The sequence below is a fragment of the Argopecten irradians genome, chromosome 2 (assembly GCF_041381155.1).
Source record: "Argopecten irradians isolate NY chromosome 2, Ai_NY, whole genome shotgun sequence".
Classification (NCBI taxonomy): domain Eukaryota; kingdom Metazoa; phylum Mollusca; class Bivalvia; order Pectinida; family Pectinidae; genus Argopecten; species Argopecten irradians.
The window spans coordinates 32029698-32052334 of record NC_091135.1 but is presented as its reverse complement, the minus strand read 5'-3'; the positions used below and the strand labels follow the sequence as shown (position 1 = coordinate 32052334).

The following is a 22637-nucleotide window of genomic DNA, read 5'->3' as shown; positions in this document are numbered from 1 at the left end:
TTAAGCCGCAACACATAGCATAAGCATGCTGTAGATATTAGTTCTACATGCAAATGGTGCAGCATCCAACATTCTGGATTATTAGCCCACCATCTGATGGACAGCTATCTAAATATCTATTAAAATTGGTTAGTCTTCCATCCATAAACAATTCTAGTTATAATGCTAAAGAATTTTTCTAAATTTAATATATGTAAGTATGATCTTGGACTGTACAAGCTGCATCTTTGGATCAATCTGAAAACAACACAGCCATGTTGGGAGTTTGACAAAAATAACCTGTATATTTCAGAAATAAAGAAAGCGGTCTTTCTCAGATGTAGGTTCCCCAGATATTCTTTAATTTTACACATATTGTACATTATGATCAATTGGAAAACAAGACATCTCAGAGGGATCTTTGGGCCCACCAAAGACCGATATATGTCTGACAATTGACAGATCGATCTTTTCTCTATACTTTTCAAACTTCAACTACCAAAATCCAAGATGGCGGCCTGGCGGCCATCTTGTTGACCGATTGGTCTCAAAAAGCAATGCACAGTTAAGGCCCTAGGAGAAACTACAAATGAAATTTGAGAATATTCCCTTTAGTCCTTTCTGAGAAATTGGGAAAGCAAGAATTGTTGACGGACGGACAAACAGACGGACGGACCTGATCTGAATCTGATGATGCTGGGCTAATAATATGGCCGGCAGTGAAGTTGCTGCTATGTAGATGTCCAAGTTTCCCTGTGTGTAAATGTTTCAAAGGAAGAGAGAACGATTGGAGGAGCAGAGAAGAGACCTTTACCAGTATGTTTGCTTCATGGAATGTAAGTGCCCAAAATTCTGCAGTTAGCATGTGTTTTATTCTTTGTTTGCATTCTTAACATTAAATACTTGATACCAGGTTTTTTTGCCTAAGTTTTTCCCCACTTCATTATAGTGACCTTTTAAACCAGAACATTCATTAACATCAAGTATGTATATATAATCATCAAGCAACAATAGAATTCAACATAAAAAATACTGTGTTTGTGTTCAATATTTTATTCAATTAACGTTATTGCACAGTAATTAACTTTGTAGCCGAGATTCTTTGGAATTAAGCAACAACAATAGTCTCTATGGTGACATCAGATATATAACAACAATAGAACAGAACATCACACTGATAAGAAGTATAAAACTGTGTATTACATACGTTATTCAGGTAACAACACTATATCTGTTACAGCTTATAAACATTCTATTCGATATTTTTGAATCTTGTGAATATTTATTTGATATTCTTGAATCCTGTAAACATTTATTTGATATTCTTGAATCGTGTAAACATTTATTTGACATTCTTGAATCTTGTAAATATTTATTTGACATTCTTGAATCTTGTAAATATTTATTTGATATTCTTGAATCTTGTAAATATTCATTTGATATTCTTGAATCTTGTAAATATTTATTTTATATTACTTATAGTCTTGTAAACATTTATTTGACATTCTTGAGTCTTCAGAATTTCAATCAACTTTTTACAATAAATGTAAATCAGTTGGTACATTACACATCATTATTGATTCACCAAAAATAGATTTTTCATAAAACCACAACCTCTGTGTATAACATTGTAGTATTTACAATAACTAAGCCTCCTCTCCTTCCTTTTCTATGTATATATACAATGGATGCAATATATATATACACAGGGACTTGACACATATTTCCCAACTCACCCTCAGTATATATTGTCAGTTGCATTATATTACAGAAAAACCCCTCTACCTGAAACAGCTGGGGACAATATCAAAAGAATAAATGGTATTCAAGTCATCAAAGGCTGTCAATAATATATATACAGGTGCAATACTCTATCAATTACAGTCAAATTCATGTCATTTGTAGGGTATATGTCAACAATCGATAGTTTTGATAGTTCAAACCCTTAAACATTGTAAAAAAAGGCTGCTGTCGAAACCATGCAATCGTTTCGATGAATGGAAGTCATTCCAGGAATGCCGGTTAGGTTTTGAGGGGGTTTACTGTAATTCATATCAAGTCCCTGTGTCTTTAAGACTGGAAGACACCTGGAACTATAGAATTAGTTGGCTACTTTTAAACTTTTATCAATATAAACAACCCATCACAACGTAATATATGGAATTTGGTTATGTATAGATTATTTACAAAGGATATTTCGAAAAAGAATATTCTGTTACTGGATGTAGTGGATACACATTCTAACAAATTAGTTACACCTAACACCAACAGGCCTAGGAATACACTAACATAGTTCCAACAACAATTCATACATTCTGAAATTTAAAGGAAATATTTTTGTACAGAAACAATTTCACTTAAATAAAATACAAATATATGTAAACACTAAATAAATATATATTACAATACTACATAATAACAATAACTAATTTAATAACAAAATAACAAATAATCAACAAAGTAATAGACAACAGTTCTGATGTCCATATATTGCATAGACTTTCTCATTCCTGAAAGTCCAAGGGAAACAATTCTGTGCTCCCTTGTTCAAAGAGTTTGGATTTCGTGGATTTGCAAAAAAGACTTATGAATAATAACTTGTATCAACTTTTGCACATGGTCAACAACATCAAAGTCAATACTGAACACCTATAACAAATCATGTTAAAATAATTAAATTTGTCATTTCTATTTATTTAGCACTGTCAAAAGAGGACTTCTTAAAACTATATTGAAGAAAAAAAGTAATTTCCAGATGTTTTTCTAATAATGTTGAAAGTAAAAATATTGTCATTATACATGTGTTTTATAAGTTTTTAAAGATGAACTTTATAATAATAATTAGGATCTTCATTGCTCACTTGCTATATATATATATGGCGATACTTGTGTTTCTAGAGGTCCAAATTAAGATCTCAATATTTAAGTAAAAATTCTTAATAGAATTCATCATGTTGCCTCTTAAAACTTTTGGTAGCAAAGTATGCATCCAAGTATGCTAGTTTATATCAGGTATTGGGGGCTCCTTAGTGAAGTCATTCATTTTAACAAACTTGGTAGTCTTTAATATACCTACATGGTCAAATATTTGGGTTTTGATAAATTGTTGAAGTGGAGCAGTTGATGCTAGACTGACAACTGACAGTGATGACGGCTGACGCACTATGACATAAGCACACTCACCTTTAAGACAAGTGACTTTTACATGGAGATCTAAGGGAGAAAGAAAAAAACAAAGTAAATAAAAAGACAATATGAGATCGACAGAATTTGGTCCAAATAACAAAGAATGTACTTGTAGATATTAGGTGAATAAAATATCTTAAAATCTTAAAATGACACAAAGAGATTTGACATAGAAAAAGAATGAGTGAGATTTTCCTTGACTGTTAAGATATTGCTATCTAACTATGGAGATCTGAAAAAAGAAAGATAGTAACAAAAACAATAGGGAAAATGAGATCAGTACAAACACCACTGTGACAGCAGCAATACCTGATATTCAGACTTTGATTCAATATTTGGAATTCACACTAGAACCATAGGGTATCATACTCCCACTTCTAATTTTGTAAAACTTGACTGCAATATTCACAATTTAAGACTCATCTTCCATTGCGGTCCAGTACCTTTCTAGGGGAGCATCATATTGAACACCCTTGACAAGCAAAGATGCTAAATACTGTGGGACTCACACCTCTATGTCAACAGGGTTATCTTGTGTCGTCTGCTCACTATCATGTAGAAGAGGTTCATCATTACTTGGTGTCGACGATCGACTGTCACTCAAATTGTCATCAATTCCTGATTGGATACATGTTCCAGTTTCAGAACATACATTTTCAGATTTGTCTTTTTGTTTAGCACATTCCACCATTTTTGATGTCATGTTGTCTACAAGAGAACTCAGGTGTTTAGCAGTTTCTTCATCAACTTCTACTGGACGCTTTAATTTATTGTCAAGTAAGGCAGAACTATCCTCTTCTTCTTCTAGGTCTTTACTGTACACCTCCACACCTGAAATAAAAAATTACAGGTACACATCCCATTTTATAAATTTGGATTACAAGTAAATATGTGTGAACCTCAACCTTCATCATCAAAAGTTATTTCATCTACATAGAGTCAAGCTTTATAACCTTTTATTGAAGGTACCATGCAGAGACTTGAATCATCATAGTTTTAATTTGAAGTTAAGCAAAGGATATTTATTTCAGTTTTTAAAATTGAATTTATGGACCACCAAAATACTTTGAACTACCGTACAAAGATGTTTGACCTTTTGTGCTATACAAGTTTGAGTTAGCAAATAATATTCCATTGTATTTTGTTCCACTTAAAAAAGGCATAAAAGTAATTATCTAGTGCTATACTAACCATCCATCACAGGACGATGATCCTGGTCGTCACTAACACATTTCACTAACTCTTCTTTGATGGGCAAAAGGTCAAGATCATCCATGGTGTATGCATAGTCACCACTAGACAAAGTAGTTCTGTGGGCATCAGTTTGGCGGTGCTCGTGGGATTCCTTTGTTTGAGCAGTCTTGCGGGACGGGGAAATGTTGGACAAAGCAGGCCTATGAGTTGGAGACATATCTAGGGTATTTAGGTAGTTAATGGCATTTTCATCATCCATGGCATTGTTGGCACTGTGTGTTGGACTAGATTCCGTGCTTGTGCTTGGAGTACAGAATTCTGCCTCAAGGTCAGCTAGCTCCTGTTTACTAGCCTTCCGCTTTTCAGCAAGCTCCTGTTTTGTGACCTCTAAATCAAGGTCAAGGTCACCATCAGTGGTTTCCTCACTGCACTGAGGCACAAGGGTCTTAACTTCCTCACATTCTGCCTTTAGACGCTCCAGGCTTGGCATATTGGCTGAGAGAACAAAGAGGATAAATGTAGATAAATACACTATAAATCAATTGGAAAATATAATGACAATGAACTGTAAATGTTGGTACATTGTAACTTGTCTATACAGAATGTCACTGGGACCAGCATATTTGGCCGGTATAACCAGCTTTCCAGATTGTACAGGTTTAACTACTATAAGTTATAACCAGCTTTCCAGATTGTACAGGTTTAATTACTATAAGTTATAACCAGCTTTCCAGATTGTACAGGTTTAATTACTATAAGTTATAACCAGCTTTCCAGATTGTACAGGTTTGACTACTATAAGTTATAACCAGCTTTCCAGATTGTACAGGTTTAATTACCAAATTATAACCAGCTTTCCAGATTGTACAGGTTTGACCACTATAAATTATAACCAGCTTTCCAGATTGTACAGGTTTAATTCCTATAAGTTATAACTAGCTTTCCAGATTGTACAGGTTTAATTACTATAAGTTATAACCAGCTTTCCAGATTGTACAGGTTTAATTACTATAAGTTATAACCAGCTTTCCAGATTGTACAGGTTTAAATTACTATAAGTTATAAACCAGCTTTCCAGATTGTACAGGTTTAATTACTTAAAGTTATAACCAGCTTTCCAGATTGTATAGGTTTGATTACTATAAGTTATAACCAGCTTTCCAGATTGTACAGGTTTTCTATAAGTTATAACTAGCTCCAGATTGTACAGTTTAACTTAATTATAACCAGCTTTCCAGATTGTACAGGTTTAATTACTATAAGTTATAACAGCTTTCCAGATTGTACAGGTTTAATTACTATAAGTTATAACCAGCTTTCCAGATTGTAAGTTAAGGTTTAATTATATAAGTTATAACCAGCTTTCCAGATTGTACAGGTTTAATTACTATAAGTTATAACCAGCTTTCCAGATTGTACAGGTTTAATTACTATAAGTTATAACCAGCTTTCCAGATTGTACAGGTTTAATTACTATAAGTTATAACCAGCTTTCCAGATTGTACAGGTTTAATTACTATAAGTTATAACCAGCTTTCCAGATTGTACAGGTTTAATTACTATAAGTTATAACCAGCTTTCCAGATTGTACAGGTTTAATTACTATAAGTTATAACCAGCTTTCCAGATTGTACAGGTTTAATTACTATAAGTTATAACCAGCTTTCCAGATTGTACAGGTTTAATTACTATAAGTTATAACCAGCTTTCCAGATTGTACAGGTTTAATTACTATAAGTTATAACCAGCTTTCCAGATTGTACAGGTTTAATTACTATAAGTTATAACCAGCTTTCCAGATTGTACAGGTTTAATTACTATAAGTTATAACCAGCTTTCCAGATTGTAAGGTTTAATTATATAAGTTATAACCAGCTTTCCAGATTGTACAGGTTTAATTACTATAAGTTATAACCAGCTTTCCAGATTGTACAGGTTTGACTACTATAAGTTATAACCAGCTTTCCAGATTGTACAGGTTTAATTACTATAAGTTATAACTAGCTTTCCAGATTGTACAGGTTTGACTACTATAAGTTATAACCAGCTTTCCAGATTGTACAGGTTTAATTACTATAAGTTATAACCAGCTTTCCAGATTGTACAGGTTTAATACTATAAGTTATAACCAGCTTTCCAGATTGTACAGGTTTAATTACTATAAGTTATAACCAGCTTTCCAGATTGTACAGGTTTAATTACTATAAGTTATAACCAGCTTTCCAGATTGTACAGGTTTAATTACTATAAGTTATAACCAGCTTTCCAGATTGTACAGGTTTAATTACTATAAGTTATAACCAGCTTTCCAGATTGTACAGGTTTAATTACTTTAAGTTATAACCAGCTTTCCAGATTGTACAGGTTTAATTACTATAAGTTATAACCAGCTTTCCAGATTGTACAGGTTTAATTACTATAAGTTATAACCAGCTTTCCAGATTGTACAGGTTTGACCACTATAAGTTATAACCAGCTTTCCAGATTGTACAGGTTTAATTACTATAAGTTATAACCAGCTTTCCAGATTGTACAGGTTTAATTACTATAAGTTATAACCAGCTTTCCAGATTGTACAGGTTTAATTACTATAAGTTATAACTAGCTTTCCAGATTGTATAGGTTTGACTACTATAAGTTATAACCAGCTTTCCAGATTGTACAGGTTTAATTACTATAAGTTATAACTAGCTTTCCAGATTGTATAGGTTTGACTACTATAAGTTATAACCAGCTTTCCAGATTGTACAGGTTTAATTACTATAAGTTATAACCAGCTTTCCAGATTGTACAGGTTTATAGATTGATTTAATCTATAAGTTATAACCAGCTTTCCAGATTGTACAGGTTTAATTACTATAAGTTATAACCAGCTTTCCAGATTGTACAGGTTTAATTACTATAAGTTATAACCAGCTTTCCAGATTGTACAGGTTTAATTACTATAAGTTATAACCAGCTTTCCAGATTGTACAGGTTTAATTACTTATAAGTTATAACCAGCTTTCCAGATTGTACAGGTTTAATTACTATAAGTTATAACCAGCTTTCCAGATTGTACAGGTTTAATTATTATAAGTTATAACCAGCTTTCCAGATTGTACAGGTTTAATTACTATAAGTTATAACCAGCTTTCCAGATTGTACAGGTTTAATTACTATAAGTTATAACCAGCTTTCCAGATTGTACAGGTTTAATTACTATAAGTTATAACCAGCTTTCCAGATTGTACAGGTTTAATTCCTATAAGTTATAACCAGCTTTCCAGATTGTACAGGTTTAATTCCTATAAGTTATAACCAGCTTTCCAGATTGTACAGGTTTAATTCCTATAAGTTATAACCAGCTTTCCAGATTGTACAGGTTTAATTCCTATAAGTTATAACCAGCTTTCCAGTATTGTACAGGTTTAATTCATTATTATAAGTTATAACCAGCTTTCCAGATTGTACAGGTTTAATTACTATAAGTTATAACCAGCTTTCCAGATTGTACAGGTTTAATTACTATAAGTTATAACCAGCTTTCCAGATTGTACAGGTTTAATTACTATAAGTTATAACCAGCTTTCCAGATTGTACAGGTTTAATTACTATAAGTTATAACCAGCTTTCCAGATTGTACAGGTTTAATTACTATAAGTTATAACCAGCTTTCCAGATTGTACAGGTTTAATTACTATAAGTTATAACCAGCTTTCCAGATTGTACAGGTTTAATTACTATAAGTTATAACCAGCTTTCCAGATTGTACAGGTTTAATTACTATAAGTTATAACCAGCTTTCCAGATTGTACAGGTTTAATTACTATAAGTTATAACTAGCTTTCCAGATTGTATAGGTTTAATTACTATAAGTTATAACCAGCTTTCCAGATTGTACAGGTTTGACCACTATAAGTTATAACCAGCTTTCCAGATTGTACAGGTTTAATTACTATAAGTTATAACCAGCTTTCCAGATTGTACAGGTTTAATTACTATAAGTTATAACCAGCTTTCCAGATTGTACAGGTTTAATTACTATAAGTTATAACCAGCTTTCCAGATTGTACAGGTTTAATTACTATAAGTTATAACTAGCTTTCCAGATTGTACAGGTTTAATTACTTTAAGTTATAACCAGCTTTCCAGATTGTACAGGTTTAATTACTATAAGTTATAACCAGCTTTCCAGATTGTACAGGTTTAATTACTATAAGTTATAACTAGCTTTCCAGATTGTACAGTTTAATTACTATAAGTTATAACCAGCTTTCCAGATTGTACAGGTTTAATTACTATAAGTTATAACCAGCTTTCCAGATTGTACAGGTTTAATTACTATAAGTTATAACCAGCTTTCCAGATTGTATAGGTTTGACTACTATAAGTTATAACCAGCTTTCCAGATTGTACAGGTTTAATTACTATAAGTTATAACCAGCTTTCCAGATTGTACAGGTTTAATTACTATAAGTTATAACCAGCTTTCCAGATTGTACAGGTTTAATTACTATAAGTTATAACCAGCTTTCCAGATTGTACAGGTTTAAATTACTATAAGTTATAACCAGCTTTCCAGATTGTACAGGTTTAATTACTATAAGTTATAACCAGCTTTCCAGATTGTACAGGTTTAATTACTATAAGTTATAACTAGCTTTCCAGATTGTACAGGTTTAATTACTATAAGTTATAACCAGCTTTCCAGATTGTACAGGTTTAATTACTATAAATTATAACCAGCTTTCCAGATTGTACAGGTTTAATTACTATAAGTTATAACCAGCTTTCCAGATTGTACAGGTTTAATTACTATAAGTTATAACCAGCTTTCCAGATTGTACAGGTTTAATTACTATAAGTTTATATTTCCATAAGGTTTATAACCATAAGTTATAACCACTTTCCAGATTGTACAGGCTTTAATTAATTACTTAAGTTATAACCAGCTTTCCAGATGTTTCTATAAGTTATAACCAGTTGTACAGTTTAATTAAAGTTATAACCAGCTTTCCAGATTGTACAGGTTTAATTACTATAAGTTATAACCAGCTTTCCAGATTGTACAGGTTTGAATTACTATAAGTTATAACCAGCTTTCCAGATTGTACAGGTTTAATTACTATAAGTTATAACTTTCCAGATTGTACAGGTTTAATTACTATAAGTTTAACTAGGTACAGGTTTAATTACTATAAGTTATAACTAGCTTTCCAGATTGTACAGGTTTAATTACTATAAGTTATAACCAGCTTTCCAGATTGTAACAGGTTTGATTACTATAAGTTATAACCAGCTTTCCAGATTGTACAGGTTTAATTACTATAAGTTATAACCAGCTTTCCAGATTGTACAGGTTTTAATTACTATAAGTTATAACCAGCTTTCCAGATTGTACAGGTTTAATTACTATAAGTTATAACCAGCTTTCCAGATTGTAACAGGTTTAATTACTATAAGTTATAACCAGCTTTCCAGTGTTTAATGAATAAGTTATAACAGCTTTCCAGATTGTACAGGTTTAATTCTATAAGAAGATTGTACAGGTTTATACTATAATTATAACCCTTCCAGATTGTATTTATAATAAGTATACGCTTTCCAGATTGTACAGGTTTAATTACTATAAGTTTATAACCAGCTTTCCAGATTGTACAGTTTAATTACTTTAATTGTTTTAATTACTATAAGTTATAACTAGCTTTCCAGATTGTACAGGTTTTAATTACTATAAGTTATAACTACTTTTCCAGATTGTACCAGGTTGTATAGGTCTTAATTCCTTACCAGCTTTTCCGGATTGTAAGTTTAATATAAGTTATAACCAGCTTTCCAGATTGTACAGTTTAAATTACTATAATTATAACCAGCTTTCCAGATTGTACAGGTTTAATTACTATAAGTTATAACTAGCTTTCCAAGATTGTATAGGTTTAATTACTTAAAGTTATAACTCATTTGTGTTATAACTAGCTTTCCAGATTGTACGCTTCACCACGTTTTTTAACCCACATTTTGTGTACATTCATTTAATTTGTGTAGTGCATTGTGGGAGGTCACTGAAGTTCAACACTCCTATTTTTATCACACTCAGTGTACAAAATTCGATCGGGCCGTTCAAAATACAGAAAGATGGAATTTCCATTATAATTATTTCATTTGACACATTTGTACAATAACTGATAGATATTACTAAGTAAGGTATCTGGCATGTCTTAGATATGCATTTTACTCAAATTTACATGGTTTATTTAGGTTCATGCCCCTTTAAGAATGCCATACAATTATGCCAGAGTAGACTGGGATTCAGATTAGAAATTGAAATAAATAAGGTGGACGATTAAAAGAACCAAATTAAGCAATAAATCATTTTGCAAGAAATTAATAAAGAAACCTACACAGTTTTCATATTTTCTGTTTCACTAAAAAGGAGGGGGAGGGGAGCTTATAGGGATGGGGGCGCTTACTAGGTGGAATATGTTATATAGAGTGTATATCAGCAGTGTAACCCACCTGGAACATTCCACAGGCCTGCTACCTCCAATGTCTTTATCTTCTTCTCTAACTCCGATACTCTGTTTCCCAAAATTCTGAAATGAGATTAGTACATTGTCTGTGATAACGAACGCCAATAATTAGATTGTTAATTTCAAATTCTCAGGGATGAGCATGATGACATTTTGCAGCAGTTGTAGGAATCATGATAAACTAATCTTTACTATACATGTATGCATATGTATTCATTCAACATTTTTGTAAGCCTATCACAAATAATCTTAATTTTAATGTCATACGTCATTGGTTAAGAGTGTAAAATTATTGAAACTATAGATGTCTGTAAGATATGCTACAACTTCCAAATGAAATCTGAATGGGACACAGTAGTATGCAACATTACAGTACACAATCTTAAGATACATATGAGTACACTTTATGTCTCTCCATTTTCATAACAATCCTAGATGTATTGTACATGTAATTGAAATTTCATCTTCCAGAGTATTTCAGGAAAGACTCCATAAAACTACAGCCAGCTTACTTGTTGGTTTTGCGTTGGTGAGACAATGCCATGTTCTTATCATTGACGGTGTCCAGCAGTGCTCCAGCAAGGGCTTGTAGGTCAGCCATGGCCTGGGCTGTAGGGGGAGCTCCCATGTTATCACCCAGTACCTGGCTCACTGGCGATCATAAAACAATACAATTATACTACTAATATGTCCAAGAAATCATCAGGCCTGCCTAACCTGGGTCATCTTGCAGAAACCTATTAGTACCTGGTAGTTTTTGTGAGATGGACAATGCACTGACCTAAATCTTGCCAGAAAATTCATTGAACTTTATTCTACATGTTTCATCAATACCCATGTTTATGGAAACACACTATTGACCTAGTTTTAACAAGATAAACCATTGACCTCATTTCTGTGAAATAAGCCATTAAATACTTTCTGCAGTAAGTGAATCAATGACCATATTTCTGCAAGATGAACCAGTCTCCATGTTTAAAAAAGAGAAATACTTGGAAGTATATTAGCAAGAAAAAACATTAAACTGGTTTTGGAGATTTTGTTTTTGCAAAGTAAAACATTGTTCTAATTTTCACATCAGTAACCTAGAAATTTGTTTCTTTGATATTACTTACCGATCTTTTTTCTGTGATTTGACCTACCAATCTTGTTTTTATAAAATGACCTACTAACCTTGTTTTTTGTAATATGACCTACTAACCTTGTTTTTGTGATATGACCTACTAACCTTGTTTCTGTGATATGACCTACTACCCATGTTTCTGTGATTTGACCTACTAACCTTGTTTCTGTGATATGACCTACTAACCTTGTTTCTGTGATATGACCTACTAACCTTGTTTCTGTGATATGACCTACTAACCTTGTTTCTGTGATATGATCTACTAACCTTGTTTCTGTGATATGACCTACTAACCTTGTTTCTGTGATATGACCTACTAACCTTTTTTTCTGTGATATGACCTACTAACCTTGTTTCTGTGATATGACCTACTAACCTCGATTCTGTGATATGACCTACTAACCTTTTTTTCTGTGATATGACCTACTAACCTTGTTTCTGTGATATGACCTACTAACCTTGTTTCTGTGATATGACCTACTAACCTTGTTTCTGTGATATGACCTACTAACCTTGTGTCTGTGATATGACCTACTAACCTCGATTCTGTGATATGACCTACTAACCTTGTTTCTGTGATATGACCAGTCCACCTCCACGACTTTGACTGAGCTTTAACATCCCAGTTCTTGTCTTTTTCCTTTCCAATAAACTCTGAAATTACAGTAACAAATGCATTGCCAATACAGCACCATAAATACATGGTAATGCTCAAATTGTGAATGTCTACTTTATAAGTAGGCTATCCAAAACACTAACGTGAATCATTGTTACATTAATTATATGACAGAAATCAGGACAATATCTTAAACCACTATCTACTCGAAGTGATAAAACGATTAATATATTCCCAATATTATTCAGAAAGTGAATATAAAGAAAATAACATGACACTGCCAAATCCAGTCGCTTTCTATGTGTATGGTCCAGTTACCTTGTATTTTGATGCTGTTGCCATAGCCATGGACTTTTCTTCTTCCATTTGTTTGAGACGATCTTGGAGATATCTGAAGAAAAATATAGACTTTGATTCCTCCGCACACTACATGACTTGTATATACATGTATGTATAATCGCATATTATGGCATAATATTGGATCATGTTTATAAAGATATTGTTTCATTTATAAATACACATTTGCATCATGAAAGAGGAACACTTTTAATTTTTGAAGCATTGAAATTCACATTTCTTTAATGTTTTCTGCAACATCATATAACTTAACTAAGACACTCTGAAGATACATTAAATTATCTCCAAGTTTTTTCAAGTATAAATAGATTGATCAGTGACCTGTTTTCCATGATGAGAGCATCTAAGTCCACCACACGTTTCTCGTCCCCCTTAAGTATGTAATTAAGTTCTGTGTTGAGGCGCTCATATTTGTTTTTGTAGACATCTCTTTCGTTGACCAACTCTTCCTTCTCGTCTATAACCTGTTGTAGATCCCGCTCCAGCTGAGTAAACTGTGGATAAAGCATCAAATGGAAAAACTCAAAGCATATTATATTTGGATACAAACATTGTTAACCATCTTGAAAAAAATTTCACAGCAATTTCAAGTGTGGATGATTATCAGTTGTAACAGTTATGTGTTGTACAACCCTGGAGACATTATTACATATACCTCATCCCTCGATGCCTCCAGCTGCTGGACCAGATTCTCTCTCTCATGAGCTGGGAAGTGACGAGTGTTCATCCCCTCGTCCGTTGTCCCCACACGCTGACGTGCAATCTGTTCTCGCAGCAGCTATGCCAATAAAATCAGATATAATAATTGTAATGAGCTAGGGATCCAAAACACATTGAACAATACATGAACACCATTGAGCAATACATGAACACCATAGCATAATACCTGATCACCAATGAACAATACATGGACACCATTGAACAATACATGAACACTAGTAAAAGTCTTTGTGATCAATATATAAAATGTACAGCTATTTCACATGCCATAGATCCCTTTTCTCTTTCTTGCCAAAACAATTGGTATTACATTTACAGTGCTCAAGTGACCCATTTTAAGAAATCATATAGGTCACTTCAATATGATATACAAATAGGACTTGTACTCAGATTGATCTCTGAGGTAATTACTGGCTGTACATGTGCCAGGTTCTAATTTCATAAATTTGAATTAAAATGTAAAAGATACCGGCTTTAAAGCTTGAAACATTTTGTATCTACAAAACTAAAACTAGCTTATGTATCTTATCTTTGGTCTTTAATTGATGATCGCCAACTGTTAATAAAAAAGCATGTGACTTTGCATTGTGTATGCAACATATAAGTAAAACCTACTTTAATGTCTCCCTGAGCATCATGTAACTTCTGTCGCAGGTCCTCCACCTCAAACTGCAGCGACTTGTTTTGTTCCCTGGTCTCTATCAGCACAAAGCCAAGGTCCTGAAACAAAATCACAGCTTCATCAAAAATACAGGCACAAAGCCAAGGTCCTGTGAATCAAAATCACAGCTTCATCAAAGATTACAGATACAAAGCAAAGGTCCTGTGAATCAAAATCACAGCTTCATCTAATAAAAGATTACAGACACAAAGCAAAGGTCCTGTGAATCAAAGATTACAGACACAAAGCCAAGTTCCTGTGAATCAAAATCAGAGCTTCATCAAATCAAAGATTACAGACACAAAGCCAAGGTCCTATGAATCAAAGATTACAGACACAAAGCCAAGGTCCTGTGAATCAAAGATTACAGACACAAAGCCAAGGTCCTGTGAATCAAAATCACAGCTTCATCAAAGATTACAGACACAAAGTCAAGGTCCTGTGAATCAAAATCAGAGCTTCTTCAAAGATTACAGACACAAAGCCAAGTTCCTGTGAATCAAAATCACAGCGTCTCAGCTTCGTCAAAGAGACAAATATCATATCAACAGTTATTTTCACTATCCTTACAATGACCAGACTTTCATTCTAGTGTAGCATATTACTCAATCGTTTACATAATTCAGAGTCACATTTGATCGATGTCACCTCAAGGACTATACTGTAGATTATGATAATTACCAATCAATTTATAAAAGGGAAAGTAACTCATAGAATGATTGTGTCTTTATATTTTTTTTATGTGACTCAATGCTATGTATCATATATATGTTAAATGTTAATTACTAATACTACAATACAGTTCATTAAAGGTAAAAGTCTTTAATGTCAACATACCACTTCTTCTAGTTAGCTCGCATCAGGAATAGAAAAAACTAAAATTTCATTAATCAAAGGGAACAATTTCGTCTAGCTATATGCATGCATTGAAATTGATATTTGTATAGGAAATTATGTAAATCTAATGATAGATTGAATAATTTGTATCACTGTGACTGCCTATTGTGATCAGTTTGCAATGGTTAAGATAGCTTGTTTTAGATCTCCACTATATACTGTTACACATCAGTGTGCACCACTTTACCAACAACATGACTAATTTATCTATTGCTTAGTTTTACTTCTTGGGATATATTCAGCTCACTGCACAATATTATGTCTATAATCGAACAGTACTGTACAGTTCAGAGTACATTTTAGATATATATAATAGATATATATTTGTATATCTAAACATATTCTGGTTAGAAAGAATATGCAATTCTTATAAAACAACCAATAAAACAGTATAAAATTACATTTTAATGGTAATATATGTAATGTATACATGTTCTATTTCCCTACCATTTGCGTGTGTGTTTTGGTGTCACCGTGTGTGCATAATGTGTGATAGTAAAGACATGTGCTGTGGATGAAGATTCAGTTGGTTTTTTTTGGAAGCTAAAAGTGTTTGTTTTGATGCTGCCATTCTAATATAAAATTTGCAGGGACATTAAATTTGATGACCTATGTTATATTAGTTTGAAATTACAGAATTGCTCCTGAACTGGTCAATCAATGAATGGACTTGAAATGATGACACTGAAAATAACAGCTTTTTTAACATTGGTATGACAAACATTTCACAAAAATTGGCTATTGACCAGTGAAATAAAGCTTTAATACAGTGATGTCACACATCTAACTGACAACATTTTAGATCCTTCTGTTTCTCAAAGGGAAATAAAATCTAACATGCAAAAGAGGGACACAAAAACTGATTATTGACACACTGACCAATAGTATGGAGAGATGATCAGGTATTTAAAGGTACAACGGACGGAAAAATATTTTAGATAATGTTATTCTGTTTGATCTCCTGTCCGAATGTGAAACAGCGTCAAAATCGGCACCGCGTCAGTAATGAGATACAGCCCTACCGAAGTGCTCGATTTTTACATGGTATATCGACTGCTAATCAGGGAATCGGCCGCTCAACGTGATTTGGGAATAAACCGGATGTGACGTACCGAGGACAAACGGCCAGGCAGCTCAGTGAGGTGTTTGGTTAGTGGGGTTATAGCAAAAAGGGGGGACATATATGTATTCCTGAAATGGGGTTACGAGAATTTTACAAATTATATACAGTATTTACAGTTATGATGACGATTTGAATCTATATATATAATAGGAAATATTACAATGAAATCAGGTAAATAAATATGGTAGATAAGCGGGAAGGAAACATGTATAGTTATTTACACAGTAACTAGAGATCTTATCTTGTTTTTAAAACTTTAAATTATCTAACTCGGGAATATTCCATTTTCATTATGTGATCTAAACAAGAGGCGTATTAGAAAAATGATGGTTATATAATTATTCATTTTAATATGTTTCTGTATAAATAAAAATTATCTCTGGGGCCTGTATGGATCTCAACCAGAAATTATATGTATATATGTTTTGGATTTCAAGAACCAAACATAACGAAAAGAAAACTGATTTTAAATGAATTTCATAGTTCAATACACGTAGTATATAGACATAATTTTGAAAGGGGAGTAAAAAATGGATAATCGAATTCTAGCAATATCAGAAATATCAAAATTCTGACTATTGAGCATTATATTTTCATTGTTCTTTCTCGACATGCATTTGTAAATAATTTTTGTAGTTTTTGTTATAAAAATCACATTTACGTGTAACCAATAAACAATACAAATGTATAATGAGTCTTTATGAAATATATACTGTACATCAGTAATTGATTTACACTTGTTGTTATGTTATGTTAGAACGGTATATTTTACTGTAAACTAGGGATTTTTAAGTGTAAACAAATATTACATTATACAACAATTACATGATGTCCATCAGCTAACTTACTGTGATCTTACTTTTGACAGCTGAGGAGCTACTCAACAAGGTGAAAGTTCACTAAACAACCTTTCTTACGTATTCTGGGAGAGCTCCGCTCATTAGTCTCGGTTGGACCACGCGGTTTAACTGCGTATATACATGTCTAGAGATTAACACGCGACGACAATGACAGTTCTGTTTTTGTTCTGTACTTGATATCTGTACTTGATTTGGACTTCTGTATTTTTCATTAGACATCTTCGTCTCATTGTTTTCGTCTGACCGTGCATGCATTTATTTTTCAATTACAAGACACTAATGAATGAACTGAGCGACAATATCAACAAGTCGCGCGAGTGTACTGTATTATATGTTAAAAGCTGACTATATTTCGTCAAAAAAACCAAATAGATCGATTTCAGATGTAGATGCATTTACATATATGCAAAAAAAATTTGTTAGGAATATAAACTCTAATTCGTATGGGCAGGTCTTTATTAAAAAAAAGTCAGAAAATCTGTTCAGGGGTTTGACAGTAGACATCAAAGACCAGTAGCCGTTTTTTTTTTTTTTTCGGGCCCTTTGGATCAATAATCACAGAATCCTTTGATTCAATATTTCAATATTTTTGGTTCTAACACAGCGATTTACAAAGTACGCGGGTTTATTATGTACATTTATTGTGTATAATGAACGCAGTAATTGCGTAGAGATGTCAATTTATCTAAGGAAGGTACATCAATATACTATGTATGCCTGGCATAATCCCGTTTTCAAGCGTTTTTCAAACTATATATGTGTATTAAGGATAATATTCAATAGGTAATTGAAATGAAATTGAAATTGAAATTAGGTATCGGACAATGAACACAGTTATTTGTGTCTTCAAAATTGATATTTACAAACAGATAGTTTATATTAGATGGCAAGACACCCAAAAATTGCCTCTCTATCTTATGAGAGTAGAGTAGTCCCGATGTCTCGTGACGTCACAGGTCAGGGGTCCCGAATCGAGGTCAATTGGCTGGGGCTTCAGGGGTGTTTTAGAGAAAAGTCGCATTATCTCTAATACCGTAATCGCCTTTGAAACTCGTAAAAATTTTACCCTAAGGTTAATCAAGCCCTTACTATACCAAAATTCCGTGTACACTTTATGTACAGATAGTTAAGTATTGGTGTTATACACCACTCTCTAAAAAGATTGCTTTGGACATATATGTATTCCAACATAAAAAAGGTATGTAGTATATATTATAATCAGAATTATAAAATATATATACATTATTATATGTAATAGGAAATATTACATGTAAATCAGGCTAATTACATATGTAGATAAGCGGAAACAGTCATCTCTGTTTTAACACTTTCTAAAAAGTATCAAACTCCGGAATATTCATTTTCATAATGTGATCTAAAAAAGAGACGGAATTCAGCCCTGAACACCTATCAGAAAATATGCATGCCCATTTGGGTTAATTTCTCCTGGAGTCTTTTGCTGTAATCTTTGTAAAACCTTGTTATTATGTTATGTTAGAAACGGTATATTTTAAAGTGTGTAAAAAAAATATTACTTATACAACAGATTATATCGGGACAGCTGACCATGCACAGTTGGTATGGTGTTGAAACTTTGTTTGACAGGTCTCATAAAAAATTTTTTCGAATATATAAATATGAAGAGTTAGAGTCGATTTCAGATGTAGTGAATTTACATATATGCAAAAAAATTTGACATGTCCGATGGGTGTTATTAAAAAAAGTCATATTGTTGTCATTGGGGCTTTGTCTGTTGGAGGCATCTGAAATGAAAGGAACAGGTAATCAATAAATGCATGGCATCAAGCGTTTTTCGTGATGAACACAGATATTTGTGTCTTCAAAATTGATATTTACAAACAGATAGTTTATATTAGATGGCAGACACCAAAAATTGCCTCTCTATCTTATGAGAGTAGAGTAGGTCCCGTTGTCCTCGTGACGTCACAGGTCAGGGGTCCCGAATCGAGGTCAATGGCTTGGGCTTCAGGTGTGTTTTAGAGAAAAGTCGCATTATCTCTAATACCGTAATCGCTATGAAACTCGTACTTTCTCCATTCTAAATTTTACCCAAAGACGCATTTATCAAGCCTTATATACCAAACCATTCCGTGTACACTTTAAGTACAGATAGTTAAGTATGGTGTTAATACACCACTCTCTAATAAAGATTGCTTTGGACTGGGCTTTGACATCCAACATAAAAAGGTATGTATATATATATAATCATATAACATATTATATGTACCTCACTCAGCCCTGACACCATATGCATGTGGGTTAATTTCTCCTGGACTGCAGTAAAACCTATTAAAGTGCTCTTATATCGGGACCATGCAGTTGGTATGAAACTTTGTTTGACAATAAAAAATTTTTTCTATAAAATGAAGAGTTACCTGGTGTTTGACATGTGGGTATCTATTGTTGTCATTGGGGTCTGTTGGAGGCATCTGAAATGAAAGGAAATAAATCAGTTAGTATAAAGTACATCATGTGTATATATAGAACTATTGGTGTTTCGCCTTAAGAATTTGAAAATATAGACATAGCACCATTTACTTGCCAAGGAAATGCATATTGTGATTCAACTAATAGTATTTTTTAACTGTGTACATTGCTAAAAAATGGAATTATTAGAATAATTAAAACTAATTATAATTATTTGGTTTAAAGGCCCAATGTCCGTATCTTTCTTATTTTTTTCTTGATTTAGAAGAATGTTGAAAAAAAATCCTGTTGTAAATCATGCAGAGACAGGACTAAATCGAAGTCAAGATGAGCGATAATGATTCGTAATATTTCTTTAAAAATCAAATAAATATTAACTATCGTTAGGTGGGTTCCACTTAGTCAAACAAGCTGAAGTTAGCCGACAATGTAACGTCTATGCCGAGAACGTCATGTGACTACCGTAACTACGTAACGTCTGTCCGAACTCTTCCGAAAACGGGTCATGAACTTTCCGACTTCCGTTCGGCAATACTCGTAACTTCTATGGCGACCAGTTTTAAATGAAGGCATGTTTACATGTATCGACTTTCAACAACTGCTGTACCAAAGTTATTAAAAAAACATTATGAATATTCTTTAATATATCTTAATTTTAACTACATCTACAAATACTAACAATATCGGAGTCGAATTTAACTTGAATTTTTGTTGATAGTTACGTATAGTGTGGCTTTAAGAAATCAACAAAATGTTTCAATCATTAACCAATAAATCCCAATTTGTTAAATCTAGATATATGTAACTCACTTTTCCCATCATCTGTTTTTTGATAGCCTGATAGCGCTCCTGCAGCTGTTCCGCCATCAATTTGAACTGGTCTCGCTCGCTGACACATTGTGCCAGTTCTTTACTGAGTATGAGGAGAGCCTCACACTTGCTGTCTAGTTTCCTTTTACATATTTGGTACTATAACAAAGAAACATAGTGGATTTAATTAATTTCATTTATAGGTGAGAGTTCACCTTTCTACATCATATTGATTCATTACTATTTACATGTATTGGTGCACCCAGACAGTAATACTTGAGGGCAAACACTCACACAAAATACCAGTAACATCCGGAATCCCTCAAGGAACCTGTCTGGGCCCCATACTTTTCTTAATATATATCAACGACCTACATGAATACATGAAACACAGGACTCTTAGACTTTTCACAGACGATAGTATCATTTACAAGACCATACACAAACAAGAAGACACACAGAAACTACAACACGACCTTGACAATGCAGGACAATGGGAACACGACTGGCTAATGCAATTTCACCCCGACAAGTGCAACGTCATCTCCACTACCACCAAACGCAACAAAATCCACCACAACTACACTCTCCATAACCACTCACTTGAACACATCAAACACAGTAAATACTTAGGCCTCACACTACAAAACAACCTCCAATGGGACAAGCACATTAACAACATCACCGCAAATGCAAACAGAACACTAGGTTTCCTAAAACGAAACCTCACAATCAATTCACCACACATTAAAGAACACGCATATAAAGCACTTGTTAGACCCAAACTAGAGTACTGCTCCTCTATCTGGGACCCACACAATACTGGCCAAATACAACAAATAGAAAAAACTCAACGCAGAGCAGCAAGATATGTACACAACAGATATCATAACACTTCTTCAGTCTCAGACATGTTATACACACTCCAATGGCCAACACTACAAACACGCCATCTACAATCACGACTCATCCTTAATATAAAATCACACACCATCTCGTTGCCATCAACCCAGAACAATACCTAACACCTGTAGACACCCGCACTAGACACACACATCCCTATGCATACAGACACATCGCAGCCACAAAGGATACATTTAAGTACTCCTTTTTCCCACACACCATCACATACTGGAATCTCCTCCCTGTGGCAAACAGTACAAAACACTACACTGGAGGGCTTCAAGGCAAACATAAACAACGTAGCCCTTGAAGCCCCCACTCACAAATAAACACCTCATTTTTATCATGTTTTTAACCTATCTACTTTTATCTATTCCAGCACCAGAAAAAAAAATGCACTGTATATAACCCCTTCCCCCACGCCACTGAGCCGATCACTCACCTAAAAATCGTCACTATTGACGGATGGTGAAAAACCAAAGAAGAAGAAGTAAAACGTAATGGGAATGAAAAGTTTAAAACACATGCTACTTTGAAAGAGTGGGTCAAGGTAATTTACTTGAACACATACATGTATTATATCTGACATTTAGCTAAATTACACTTGCATACAATCCAAAAATTGCTTTCTGATATTTCTGCTGCTCAAGTGGGCATTGAAAAATACCACAACCAGTCTAGAACACCAAAATTCGACCTCTAAACCGGTGCAACATATCATATAAAGGAGTCAATACCTCTGAACACAACAACATACTTGTTGATGCACAGCGAACATAAATGCTCTGAGAGTAACATACATCTTAACATCTGCTGGACATGAGCAGGCTGGCATATATCCAGACGGTCACAATGAATAAGAGACCAGTGTCTGGCCCAAATAATAGAATTTTACCTCTGTCCGTAACGTTTCGAATCTGGACTGTCTTCTTGCTATTTCTTCATCGCTGATCCGACGAGAAGTCATGATGTCGACATGGCACAAAATTTGTATCGATTGACATTTGCCGCATCAACTTAGTACTAAACAACGACAGGCACACTTCTTACCGCTAATGAGCAACAAGAGCAAATAATTGAAAACGGTACTGACAATTGTTTCAATAGAATTTAGGAAATTTTGATAGAAAACCGTCAATTTTATATTTACTATTAAGATGATCATAAATTACCGAGTGATAATAATCCGAAAGAAATGAACAAGAAATTGGTTTGCTTTTACGGTCATTTCGCTGAATTTAGGTTTAC

The 22637-nt window shown here is 33.5% G+C and overlaps 1 protein-coding gene across 1 annotated transcript; it reads right to left on the bottom strand.

Moving 5' to 3' along the window:
* Positions 1-1012: 1012 nt before the first annotated feature.
* On the bottom strand, positions 1013-22461 carry LOC138315170 (coiled-coil domain-containing protein 149-like). The gene is made up of 12 exons (XM_069255972.1): positions 22285-22461; positions 20487-20645; positions 19625-19678; positions 14303-14407; positions 13623-13745; positions 13289-13461; positions 12929-13001; positions 12561-12648; positions 11384-11522; positions 10858-10934; positions 4357-4854; positions 1013-3996 (listed from the first exon to the last, which is right to left on the bottom strand). Exons 1-12 carry the CDS (start codon positions 22354-22356, stop codon positions 3671-3673), a joined length of 1887 nt encoding a protein of 628 aa, XP_069112073.1. The 5' UTR covers positions 22357-22461; the 3' UTR covers positions 1013-3670.
* Between the last annotated feature and the right edge of the window lie 176 nt (positions 22462-22637).